At 46.7% G+C, this 13,816-nt stretch overlaps 1 protein-coding gene across 1 annotated transcript in view; it reads left to right on the plus strand.

Annotated features, from left to right (window-relative positions):
* The first annotated feature begins 4,406 nt into the window (after nucleotides 1-4,406).
* The window catches only part of LOC121275686 (cell division cycle protein 20 homolog), a 44,470-nt gene continuing 35,060 nt past the window's right edge, over nucleotides 4,407-13,816 (plus strand). The window contains exons 1-2 of the mRNA XM_041183232.1: nucleotides 4,407-4,551; nucleotides 8,365-8,552. Coding sequence (XP_041039166.1) covers nucleotides 4,407-4,551; nucleotides 8,365-8,552 — 333 coding nt within the window. The remainder of the gene's footprint in view (nucleotides 4,552-8,364; nucleotides 8,553-13,816) is intronic.

Raw genomic sequence — 13,816 nt, forward strand, 5'->3', positions numbered from 1 at the left:
GCCTTTCTGGAAGTGACATGTCTTGTGGCTAATTGTGTTTCTTATGTTAGATAGTAATTGGGGGCAGGGAGATACCACAGGATCTTGAAGCCCAATTTTTGCTCAGAAAAGTGGTTTACAATTTCTTCAGCTGCTTTTCTCACCTTGTAGAGAGAATTAAAGCAGGAAGTTGTTGCCTGATCACAAAATTATTCACTTAGTCTCCTTGATGGGATGGTTTTTCTGCCATTATGCTGTGATATCACTGCCAGCAACCACAAAGTCTCCACTACCCTTGAAGTCTTGGAGCATGGAGAGTATTCCAATCTATTTTGTAAGGCATAGAGGGAAGAGCAACAGGCTGCCGTACATTCCAAGGCAATGGCCAGAATTTTTCCATCGGTGAGTTGGGCACGGGTCCTGCTTGCTGACACGAAAATGATGCAGGATGACGTCGGGGGTTCCCCGCCCCATTTAAATATTCAGGAAGGCGGGGGCACAGCGAAATCAGCTGTCCGCCCGCCGACCTGTCAATGGCCAACTGAGGCCATTGATAGGATAATTAAGGCAATTAAAGGCCCTGCCCGTCCAACCTTAAGGCTGGCGGGCAGGCCAGGAGCCCCAGCGGGCTTCTGATAATACATGAAACCTCATCCACTGGCAGGATGAGGTTTCATGTCAGTTTTTAAGAAGTTTAATAAAGTTTTAGTCATATTTATTAACATGTCCCATCTCGTGTGACATTGTCAAAAGAGGGGAACATGTTAATAATTTTTTTATTTTTCTATTTTTTAAGTTTATCAAACTGTCAGTGATCTCCCTGAGACAGGACTTTGCCTCAGGGAGCAGTGCGCACTTTGACAGTTGGGGAATCCCTGCCCCCCTGCACAGTAAGCGCATAGCACTTCCTGTCGGGCAGGCCGCTGGGCAGTCCTTAATTGGCCTGCCCCGCCCATTCAAAATGGTGGCAGGGCCCGTTTCGGCAGTGGAGTTCGGCTGCCCGCCCGCCGCTGAGCCAGTGGGGCCCACCCACCCATCAAGGGCAAAATTCTGCCCAATAAGACATTTTAGTTATAGTGTCCTCTCAAACTGCTCGGTGTTTGTCTGTCAAACTGCAGGCTGTGTATTTATTTATTTTTTGATTAACATGTTGACTGGCTGGGTATTGTCACATTAGAATGTCTGGTTCTTGACCAGAAGATAAAAATTTAAATCCTATTTTGGACTGTCATTCATACTTTGGTTTTCATTGCAAAGTTGTTTTACCCAGTTTACCTAGGGCGGAAGGGAAAATGGGGCATGGAAGGAGCCATTGGAAATTTGTGAAGGAAGTCTAATTAGCCCAAGAAGCCAATTGCTCTTGTTGTCGGCTGTCTCTCGATTTGAAGATGACGTCTACTCAGGGTTTTAATTTTCTGCCTTGGGTCTTCAGTTGGGAAATCCCTCCCCTCCCTGCACAGTAAGCGCATAGCACTTTCCGTCGGGCAGGCTGATTCTCCCAAAGATCTTTGGGCACATGGGGCAGGATGCCTCACAAGGTTGTGACATCCGGAGTGCGGGATTTGCTTTCTTTCCTTTCCTTCTCTGCTACTGCTGTGCCTCATCATTAAAACATTGTGACTCAAAGCATGATACAGCTTGATGAACAAATTGTCACCATTTTGAATAATTGTTGCAAGCTCCTCTCATTAATGGTAATGCTGCTGCACTTCTAGGATAGCTTCAGAGTTTTCTTTGTCCCCCCTGGAATGTTGGCCCTTTGAAAGTTGTGAAAATAAGACCTGGCCAAGGAGTTATGCCTGAATGCTTGTCGAGCTGGCTTCCAGGAGGACACAAGCATTTGACAGCTGACCCATTGAATCTAGAGGATGTGGCAGAGGCATTGCTGATGAAATTTCTCTAGTGCTCTTTTTATGTGTCGCTGACACACAGTCCAAATCTCATTGCAGTACAGGAGTGTAGTGATGACAACTGCTCTGTACACTAAGACTTAGTTGACTTTTGGATGTCTTTGTTGTCAAATACTTGCTGCCGTAGTCTGTAGAAGACTGAGCTAATACAGCTGATCCAGTGTTGGATCTTATTATCAATGGTGGCTGCCTAGATATGGGAAGTGCTCAACAAATTTCAGAGTCTCTCTTTCAACATATATGAGAGGTTGGAATATTTGGCTGACCAGATTTGGGTTGGTATATGAGTTTTGTTTTGGCAACATTCAAGGACATGTATGCTGAATTGAAGAGGTTGGGAGTGGCTTGAAAACTTGGTGCAGAGTGGGCAACGACACTGCAGATCATGGACGTCTATGGTGGTCAGTTTAGTTTTGGCACAGAGTCAGCTGAGGTTAAAGAGTTTTCTATCTGCTGCACTGCTTGTAGCTACTCCTGCCTGGATATCTGCTGTCATGATATGTCACGCGTGTATCTTGTGTCATCCTCACACATCCCCTTCAGTTCTTCTGCAACCACCCTGTGATGCCCATCACCCAACCGTGTCTAGGTCAACCCCTCTTTCTGCTGCCCTCCACTTTGCCCTCTAGAAGAGAGCTCTGTAGCTTTTCAACTTTGACCAAATGGCTGAAACACTGACATTTTCATTTCTGGATGTCACTTTTTGGAGTTCTTTTTGCTCTTACAATTTCAAGCACCTCTTCATTGCTCTTATGGTCTGTATATGGAATTTTTAGCTTACATCTTAGCATCTACATTTTGAAGGCCTCTATTTTCTTATTTATTGTCCAGGTATGTGAGGCCTACAGAGAGTGGATAGAATGTAGCATCAGATTTTTCACTGTCACACACATGCCCTCACATTCCTATCTGGCCTCATCTCCTCTGGACACTGCCTCCTCAGCCCTCACCATCTTGAGGCCACTTGCACAGATCAACATGTATCCCCCACACACCCTGGGATACCCTCCTTCCCCAGCACAGCCCTCATCCTGCAGCCTCTTCTCTTGCCTGAGGCCACTTCTCCCCCTTCCCAAGCAAGCCCTAACCCTGCAGCTGTTGAAAATCCACCTACATGTGGCTGATCTGCTAAGTGGAGACCTGCCCATGAGCCCCCCTAAAAGTGATGTGGTGCTGTCTGTGAAGCCTGGCACTGATGATTGCGAGTGCTGACCGAATGAAAGTAAGCAAACAAACCTTGAAGTCCCGAGCGAAGTGCAGCCCGCCAGGTGCACGCCTTATATATGCTGTTGTGAAACACGTCGGTGTGTTTTCTCGCCGACCTGGGAGGATTATTCAGCGGGGGTAATGGGTCTGGCGAGCTGGCCTTTTAATGCTATGCTGATGTATTACAGCGAGGCTCCCGATTTCTGGTGTTGGGGAACGTGGCCCACCATTGGTGGCGGAAAAGACGATCACAAGCTGGTTTCATGATGTCGTGAAATGGATTGTTGGCCTTCTCGCCATATTATCTGCTCATGCCACCGAACACGCCTGACGCTGGCGGGCACAGAAAATCCCGGCCTATGGTATCAGAGGTAACAAATACTTCGAAATTGAGGAGTACAGGAAAAGCTCCAGGCATAGATAAAGTAATGACAGACCACTCTGAAAGCCTTTGAAGAAATGGAATTAGAAGTGATAACAGAAAATTGTGGTCAAATATATACCAAAGGATACATTCCAAATGTCCTGAGATGCTCATTATTCTTTTTTTAATATCTGTTCATGAGATGTGAGTGTCACTGGCTGGGCCAGCATTTATTGCCCATCCCTAATTGGCCTTGTTCAGAGTGCATTTAAGAGTCAGCTATACTGCTGTGGGTCTCGATTCACATGTAGGCCAGACCAGGCAAGGATGGCATATTTCCTTCCCTAATGGACATTAGTGAACCAGATGTTTTTTCCAACAATCAGCAATGGTTTCATGGGCATCACCAGACTTTTAATTCCACCATCTACCATGGTGGGATTTGAATCCGGGTGGCAGAGTGTTATTGTCGAGTGACAGTACCACGATGCCACCAATTCCTCTCATTTTCATCTAGACAGTATTTAATAATGTTGCCAAAGGGCAGTTGATCTTTGAGGTGAATAGGTGTCAGGTAGATTGTAAATAGTATGGGGACTATCACACAGCCTTGGTTGACCTCAGTCCAGATTTTGAAGGCATCTGTTTCAGATCTCTCACTCAAGGCAGTTGTGGTGTATCACCATGAAGCAATTGCAGGGTTGTAATGAAGGCTCTTGGGCATCCAAATCTCTGGAGCACAATCCAGAGAGCTCGCAGTTCACTGAGTCAAAAGCTTTGGTCAGGTCAGTGAATACAAAGAAGGGTTTCTGGTGTTGCTCTTGATTTATCTGGAAGCAAATACCATGTCAGAGTTTCTCCTGGAGGCTTTTCAGTCATATTGTGAGCTGGATTTAATGGCTGGGATGGGGGTCTTGGGCTAGGGAAGGCCTGCCAAGTTAAGTGCCATGGTGGACAGCTGTGGTCCTTCTCCAGGATTAAGGACCCTGGAGGTGAAAGCGCCGACCGCCAAGAGCTGGCAGCCACAAGGTGGCTGCTTCTGGTACTACACCTACCCAAGACCCAGGATCATTGCTGGGTCCCAGGCCACAGGCGAGTGATGATGTGAGGGAAGTCACGGGGTTGGGGTTGTGGGAGAGAGGGCAGATGGCAGTCAGCAGCATGGGCAGGTGAGTGGCTTTCAGTGCCCCCCCACCGCTTCCTGCGGCCATGTTGCTCGATAAGGTACTAAGTGTGTTTGAACGAGGGACCCCCCCACCCCCCCCACCCCCCCCCCCCCCCCCCCCACAAATCTGTGAGCTCACAAACAACCTTACACATATTTGCCCCCTTGTCCCCTGCATGGGGAGTCCGCCATATGTCCCTGGGTTAATTCCAGGCCCTAAAAGTGGGATGATGCCTTTCCATCACGGACTTAATCGGGGTGGAGACGGGAAGGCGGTGGGGTCCCCACCTGCCACCCTCCCACCTGATTAAATGCCCTCGTGCAGCCAAACCCACCATGGGGGAGGGGGGTGGGGGGGCACATTAAATTCCTCCCCGTGTCCCTCGGGGGATTTCCTCCGCCACAGGAGAATGTGTGTGTCCTTTTTTTTCTCTGTCATGGACCCTTCTTGAAGATAAAAGATTGTTAGAGACATTTATAAGTGCTAAACTTTATTATAATTAACCTAATGGAATGTTTGAACACAGCCATGAAAAGAATTGATCTGGATTTAGGCAGGTTTTAATTAATGATCTTCATGGGCATTATTTTAACTACGGACACCTTGGACTGAATTATCCCCCTTGGGCTGTGTGGGGGTGGACAGGAGCAAGCATGAATCCGATCAGCGCCCCTGATCAGGTGCCCACTGTCATTTTTTTTGTGGGGGGGGTGCTAAATAAGGCCCACCCAGCATGACACTTGCCCGGAAGCGCTGAGCGCTCCCTGTGCGGGTGGGAGGGGATTCCCTGAGTCCGGGCTTGTGCTCTCTCGCGCGTGCACAAAGGTGCCTCAGAAAGACTTGTTTAAGGTTCAAAAATTTCAATAAAGAATTGAAAATATTTTAAGACATGTTCCCTCGTGTGACAGTGTCACATGAGCTGGGACGTGTCAAGGAACATAAAAAATTTATTTAATTTATAAACACTTCATGAAACCTCATCTGGCCACCTGGGCTCTTCACCTGCCCGTCAACCCTAAGGTTGGATGGGCAGCTCATTTCATTGACTTAGTTAGTTTTAAACAGGCCTTAGTAAGCCTTTATAAAAACAAAAAACTGCGGATGCTGGAAATCCAAAACAAAAACAGAATTACCTGGAAAAACTGAGCAGGTCTGGCAGCATCGGCGGAGAAGAAAAGTGTTGACGTTTCGAGTCCTCATGACCCTTCAACAGAACTGGACCGTTCCTTTGAAGGGTCATGAGGACTCGAAACGTCAACTCTTTTCTTCTCCGCCGATGCTGCCAGACCTGCTCAGTTTTTCCAGGTAATTCTGTTTTTGTCTTAGTGGGCCTTTGACAGTTTGGTGGGCTCGCAGCCAACTCGGTTGTGTGCCCGCCAAACTGAAAACCTAAATGATGCGCGGTGAGGTCGGGACGCCTGCCCGATGTCAATGCGCGTCATTTTATGCCTCGGTGAGCGGGCCCCGCCCCTGCTCGCTGACCGGAAAATTATCCCCCTTATTAACTGACAGAGGCCCAGAATTTCCAATGGGGTTCCCCAAGTTTACCACTGTAACTCTGGAAGGGACCCTTAACCCCGCTAATCTGGGTCTCTGTTGTCTTGCTGGGAGTTCCGTCTGTTATTTGCGGGAGTAACAGTGGGATACCATGAGAACCCCAGTGAAATTTCAGAACCTAGTAGTTGCTGAGAATATAGCAGTCTATAAGACCTTAATACATCTGACTGACCTCTTAGTCATAACTGGACTATACATAGATAAAAACAAAACACTGCGGATGCTGGAAATCCAAAACAAAAACAGAATTACCTGGAAAAACTCAGCAGGTCTGGCAGCATCGGCGGAGAAGAAAAGAGTTGATGTTTCGTGTCCTCATGACCCTTCAACAGAACTAGGTGAATCCAAGGAAGGCGTGAAATATAAGCTGGTTTAAGGTGCGTGTGTGTGTGTGTGTGTGTGTGTGTGTGTGTGGGGGGGGGGGTGGGGGGCGGTGGTGGTGGGAGAAGTGGAGGGGGGTGGTGTGGTTGTAGGGACAAGCAAGCAGTGATAGAAGCAGATCATCAAAAGATGTCACAGACAACAGGTCAAAAGAACACAGAGGTGTTGAAGTTGGTGATATTATCTAAATGAATGTGTTAATTAAGAATGGATGGTAAGGTACTCAAGGTATAGCTCTAGTGGGGGGTGGGGGGAGCATAAAAGATTTAAAAATATTTAAAAATAATGGAAATAGGTGGGAAAAGAAAAATCTATATAATTTATTGGAAAAAACAAAAGGAAGGGGGAAGAAACAGAAAGGGGGTGGGGATGGAGGAGGGAGTTCAAGACCTAAAGTTGTTGAATTCAATATTCAGTCCGGAAGGCTGTAAAGTGCCTAGTTGGAAGATGAGGTGTTGTTCCTCCAGTTTGCGTTGGGCTTCACTGGAACAATGCAGCAAGCCAAGGACAGACATGTGGGCAAGAGAGTGGGGTGGAGTGTTAAAATGGCAAGCGACAGGGAGGTTTGGGTCATTCTTGCGGACAGACCGCAGGTGTTCTGCAAAGCGGTCGCCCAGTTTACGTTTGGTCTCTCCAATGTAGAGGAGACCACATTGGGAGCAACGAATACAGTAGAATAAGTTGGGGGAAATGCAAGTGAAATGCTGCTTCACTTGAAAGGAGTGTTTGGCCGCACCACCCCCCTCCACTTCTCTCCCCCCACCCAACACCCCCCCCACCCACCCCACACACACACACACACACACACACACACACACCTTAAACCAGCTTATATTTCACCCCTTCCTTGGATTCACCTAGTTCTGTTGAAGGGTCATGAGGACTCGAAACGTCAACTCTTTTCTTCTCCACCGATGCTGCCAGACCTGCTGAGTTTTTCCAGGTAATTCTGTTTTTGTTCTGAACTGTACATATCCTATCCTAAAACAAGTCACACTCATCCATCATTCCTATTCATCGAAAACTGCATTATGTCCAACTTCCATCTCCTTAAATATAGAATTCTGATTCTTGAGTTTAAATCCCTCAATGGCCCCATCCCTCCTCATTTATTTAATTTCTTTAACCTGACAACACCTAATAAATTCTTTCTTCCTTTGATTCTTGCCTCTTATCATAGACAGCCATACTTTCTGCTGCCTGGGTCCCATTTTCGAGGAATTTTCTCTTTCAAACCTTCTGCCTCTCAAACTTGGCCTGCTCCTTTAAGAACCACCTTAAACTTTACTTGCAACAAAGCTTTTAGTCATCCCTCCTTTGGCTCAGTGCCCATTTTCCTCAAGCTTCTGCGTACTTCTTTTTATTCGTTCATGGGATGTGGGCATTGCTGCCTGGGCTAGCATTTATTGCCCATCCCTATTGCCTCCCCTTGTTCAGAGGCATTTAAAGAGTCAACCACATTGCTGTGGGTCTGGAGTCACATGTTTGCCAGACCAGATAAGGACAGTAATTTCCTTTTCTAAAGGATATTAGTGAACAAGATAGGTTTTTACAACAATCAGCAACAGTTTCATGGTCACCACCAGACTTTTAATGAATTCAATTTTCACCATCTACCATGATGGGATTTGAATCTGAGTCCCTACAGCATTCACCTGGGTCTCTGGATTACCAGTCCAGTGGCAATACCACTATGCCATCACCTCCCCTAAGGTCCACCACCTTGGGACATTTTCTATGGTAAAGGCACAATATAAAATGTAGGTTTTTTTGTTACACCATTCTGCATTATATTTTTTAGATCTTAACTTGGTTGATTGGAGCGCTGGAAATCTGGTGGCCATTGCTCTTTCCAATGCTGTGTATCTTTGGCACCCAGAGAAGGGGGTGCAGGAGGCTATAGGTGTGAAATCAGGATACATCTCATCAGTTGCCTGGATTAAGGATAGAAACAGTCTTGCAATTGGAACCAGCGCTGCTGATGTGCAGGTAAGTGGGTATTAATTATTATCTTTTCACTTGATTTGACTGACCAAATAGAAACCATTGTTTTAATCAAAATTTTAATACACTTTAATGTCACATGTAATAAATTCTGGCTTGAAGAAATAAACTAGAGACGCTAACAGGAATGATTATGTGTAACATTGTAATTGTACAATATCTAAGGGGACTGATAGAAGTACAACTGCTGGTTTTTTATGGAGGGGTTCAAAGTTAGGCCCCATACCTGGACCTTCAGGTGGGCCCCAATTCTACCACTGCAGCAGCCTGTTTGCCTTATCATTTGGCAAACAATAAGCGTTGCCACTATATAAATGATAACAGAACCACCTTTGCAATGGATATCTAATTCTGCACGGTCAGGAGAGGTCGACTCTGTTTATTTCATTCTGACGTGAAGGCCACTCAGTGGTATGGAGGCCAGGGCTGAAGAAATTCCTGGAGGGAGATGTCTCCACGTTTAACCTCTGGTCGTCTGACATCAAGAGCCATTTTTGGGATGGATAAAAGCTGTCTCAAACCAGGCCCTTTGCAGAGTTTCAATGGATTCTGAGTGGATACCAACCACCCCAGGGTTGCACTGGATAGACCACCCTAACCAGGCCTGTTCCCTTCAACTTGCATCACCGGAGTGCAGCTGGTGGCTTACAGAAATTCAGCCTCCATGGTCAGAACTTAATGGGCCACCACAAGCAGGAAACATAGTGGGTGGGCTGACTTAATCAGGTGGGAGCCAAAATCTTGGGGCAGGATTTTCCGCTCGGCGTGTGGGCACGCCCTCGACATACCTGAGAGTGAAATAGCGCGCAATGACATCGGGTCAGCGTCCCAACATTATCGTGCACTCGTGCGACATTCCAGTTGTGCAAGAGTCGGCCATTAAGGCCATTAATCGATTAATTATTTTTCGCTGCCTGTCCAACGTTACGGTTTGTGGTGAGGCAAATCGGCCAGGCAGACTTTGGATTTTTGGGAAAACCACATCCAAGGGCGGGATGAGGTTTTGAATATCAATTTAAAAAAATAAAAATGTTTGGGCAGAACTCTTACTATCAACATGTTTAGGTGAGTGATTCTTATGGATGAAATTTTTTTCCAAGATTTTAAAATCTTTACTTAAGGATTTAAAATTCTTCAGCTCCCTCAGGCAACTCTCTGTCTTCAGGGAGCTTTCATTGTGCACTCCCCCATGCCCACACTGACTTCAGCGCTCGCCCTCCTCCCATCCCCCCCATCCCACAGCGCTGAGCCTTCCATTGCGTGTTTCATGCTGGCTGGCTGTTAATTGGCCAGCCAGTGTGAAATCGAGGTTGGGGGCTGATTGCGAGCAGCGGCCTGTTTCCCAGTCGCTCCCTGCCTGCCACACCAGCCCGGCAACCTCAAAATCACGCCCTTGGCTTCCTGACTGTGGGTTTAGTTTAAGGAGGCTACAAGTGGACATAGATAGGTTAAGCGAGCGGGCAAAGATCTGGCAAATGGAATATAATTTGGGAAAATGTGAAATTGTCCATTTTCGCAGGAAGAATAAAAAAGAAGCTCTGAGATTCATAGGGATCTGGGTGTCCTAGTGCATGAATCACAAAAGGCTGGTATGCAGGTACAGCAAGTAATTAGGAAAGCTAATCGAGTGTTATTGTTTATTGTGAGGGGAATTGAACACAAAAGTAGAGAGGTTATGCTTCAGTTGTACAGCACAGGTGATTAAAGAAGAATGTAAATGCATTAGAAACAGTTCAGAGAATGTTTACTAAACTAATACTAGGAATGGGTGGATTGTTTTATGAGGAATGGTTGGACAGGTTAGGCTTGTATCCACTGGAGTTTAGAAGAGTAAAAGGTGACTTGATTGAAACCTTTAAGATCCTAAGGGGTCTTGATGGGGTGGATGTGGAGAGGATGTTTCCTCTTGTGGGAGGGAGAATCTAGAACTAGGGGTCACTGTTTAAAAATAATGTGTTGCCCATTTAAGACAGAGATGGGAAGAAATTTTTTTCTCTGAGGGTAGTGAGTCTTTGGAACTGTCTTCCTCAGAAGGCGTGGAAGCAGAGTCTTTGAAAGGTTTTAAGGCAGAGGTAGATATATTCTTGATAAACAAGGGGGTGAAAGGTTATTGGGGTAAGTGGGAGGTTACAGACATGATCTTATTGAATGTGAGGAGCAGGCTTGAGGGTCTGAGTGGCTTATTCCTGCTCCTAACTTGTATGTTTGTAATTAAGTCAGCAGCATAACAGTGGCGGGTCGGGATTCACAGTGTCCAATGACCAGAACCTATTTTCCATATATTTGCATTCCATGAATACTTTCGAAATTAAGTCATACTTTCAAGGTTGAGTCAGTGCCAAATGGGAAGCTTGTGCCACCTGATTTACAACTGATGAAAAGTGGTAGGCACTAGATGAGGTGGCTCATTTGGTTCATAGGTGAGCACTTGTCCTTGTTGAACACTGAGGAAAAGGGGATAGGAAATGGTAGCAGGAGAATGTTCACAGACATAGACTGTCAGTAGCAGCAAAGGTAAAGCAGACGGTGAGTTCTTGCGGTTGGGGTGGACCTGAACAGGAGCAAGAGCAGAACTTGCACATGTTAGGGGCAAGGTGAGCAGACCTTTATCATACACAATCTCTAGTGAAGACTGTTCCTGAGGACAACTGCTGCACACTTGGACAGATGTCACAACAACAGCCATGACCTTTTCTTTAGATTCTTGACCATCTTGACCTCATCTTGACTACCACCTTCTAGGTAGAGGACAGGGGTTTGAAGTTTGCTCCAGTGGGTGGCTTGCAGAGGTGGGCGTCTACCCTGAGCAGGCTATGGACACAGTTGATGGAATGCTGGTCAGTTAGGTGCCTCACACTTGTGTAAAACAAGTTAAAATCAAGTTATCTCAGCCATCCCTGGCATGTCTCTCTATGGCTCTCTCATCCTAGAAAAGTGCCCTAACATTCATGACCTCTTCTTCAGAATCCTCAGCATCATCCTCATCTCAGTTGGAGTGCAGCTCTTCTGTGTCTTCACAAGGCATACTACAACAATCAGGGATATGCTCTGTGGGTTATACTGTAATGCTCTGCCTGACCAGTCAAGGCAGCAAAAGCGCATTTTCAGCAACCCTATGTCTGCTCCATGATTGCTCAGGTCAACTTGGCAGGGGCCTCAAAGAGCTCTGTGAGGTGAGGGTGGCGTAAGATATAGGAGTCATGGGAGCTTCCTGGGAAACAGCGTAGATCTGCATAATCTGTTGTGTGTGGTTGCAGAGCAGCTGTAAGTTATGGGAGTAGAAGCCCTTCCAATTGGTGTATATTGCTGGCTGTTTCCAGGGAGGCTTAATGGTCACATGAATGCAGTCAATCAACCCCTGCACTCAGGAGAACTGAATGGTGGTACCAAAGCCCTGTGATCTTGCGGCCTGGCTCTCTGCATTGGTCAGAAACATAACAACATAGGATTTAGAAGCAGGAGTAAGTCATTCAGCCTTTCAAGCCTATTCTGCTGTTCAATAAGAACATGGCTGATCTGGTTGTGGGTCTCAACTCCCCTTCCCTGTCTGCTCCCCATAACCATTAACTCCCTTGTCTATTAGATCTATCTAGCTCAGCTTTGAATAAATTCAATGACCCGGCCTCCTCTACTTTCTGGGGAAGAGAATTCCACACTGACAATGCTCTGAGAGGAAAATAAATTCTTCTCATCTCTATCTTAAAAGGGAGACTTCTCACTCTTAAATTGTGTCCCCAAGTTCTAGTCTCCCTCACAAGAGGAAACATTCTACTGGTATCTACCTTATCAAGCCCCCTCAGGATCCTATATGCTTCAATAAGATCACCTCTCATTCTTCTAAAACCCAATGGTATAGGCCCAACCTGCTCAACCTTTCTTCATAAGAAAAGTCCCTCATCCCAGGAATGAGTCGAATGAACCTTCTCTGAACTTCTTCGAATGCAACAATTTCATTTCTCACAGCCTTCCTCAGTTACTGGGAATTGTCTGTGATGTGCTCGCCAAAATATTCCCCCAAACATACAAGCGACCTGCCTGAGTGTCACTGTGCTGGCGGAGGGTGCTGGAGAGGCAGGTGGCGGTGTATTCTCTGGGTCTTGGGTTTCATCCTGATAGATGAAGCTGTCTGTTTCGTATGTTGCCTATGGCATCAGCTCTGAATTGCAAGGATCTGCAGTGGAGAACGCAAAAAACAAATTAAGGTTCGACAGTCACATCACACTCTCATGTGCGTCTCCTGTGTGCCCATGTCTTGACATCAGAGTGGAGGCTGTCTGGCCACCCCAGCCTTACCAATACTGATGAGATGCGGCTGCCCTGTTCCTGTGGTCAAAATTGTGAGACCTTGCACTTTTTACCAGTCTTGGCCTCCTGACTGCCATTGTGAGTTTGCTTCTCCTTCAGGGCGAAATGGGGATTTAGTGGCACGCCAAGTGAGACCTATCCCCCTTGTCTGCATGCATCTACATGACACCTACTGGCTCGTCACTTGTAAATCATGCCCATTCTCTTTCTCAAGCTAGGCTGTCGCATGGTTTGGCATCAAGCATCATGTGGTACTGAGGCAACACCGGCATTCAGCTGCCTGGCCTCTCTCTTCTCTCACAGATACATTGCTTGATGCACTCATGAGAGCCCCATTGATGCAACACCACAGTGCAATTTAGCCTTGCAGATTAAAGGAGGTCATTGACCCGCTTGTGGCAGTGGACACAGGATCTTGATTGGACCTCATGGCTGCTCACCTCCTCTGTGACCTCGATCTGGGCCACCATGGTCAGACAGAAGGGACTATTGTTGACATCACTAGGGAAGAGCACCTCCCATTGTTCTTGGACAGCCTACAGGGGAACCTGCAGGAAGGCATCATTAAACCCTTGGGGTTCACTGCTCTTTCCTTCGCCTCAGACATTTTGCCGAGTCGGGGGAGTGATGGGGTGTCCCAGCAGATGATATAAATTATGAGGGTGTGAATGGTGGGAAAAGTTAGAGGCTGTGAAGAGGGATGAAGTCTTGTCCTTCCAAATCTGCAACTTTTGCCTCCCCACTGACCTGCTCACACCCTACAGAGCTTGCATGCGTGCCCTGGGGGCTTGTCTTTGGCCTGCCCAGGACTGTACCCACCTGTTGGTGGGATCAGCCACTTGCTGCCTGCCCCCAGCAGATGATCGCATATGCCCCATGTGGCTGCCACTGCCCTTTAAAATTAACATTAAATTGTGTGTCTGGTGGTTCTTGATATGCAAACG

The sequence above is a fragment of the Carcharodon carcharias genome, chromosome 1 (assembly GCF_017639515.1).
Source record: "Carcharodon carcharias isolate sCarCar2 chromosome 1, sCarCar2.pri, whole genome shotgun sequence".
Classification (NCBI taxonomy): Eukaryota; Metazoa; Chordata; class Chondrichthyes; order Lamniformes; family Lamnidae; genus Carcharodon; species Carcharodon carcharias.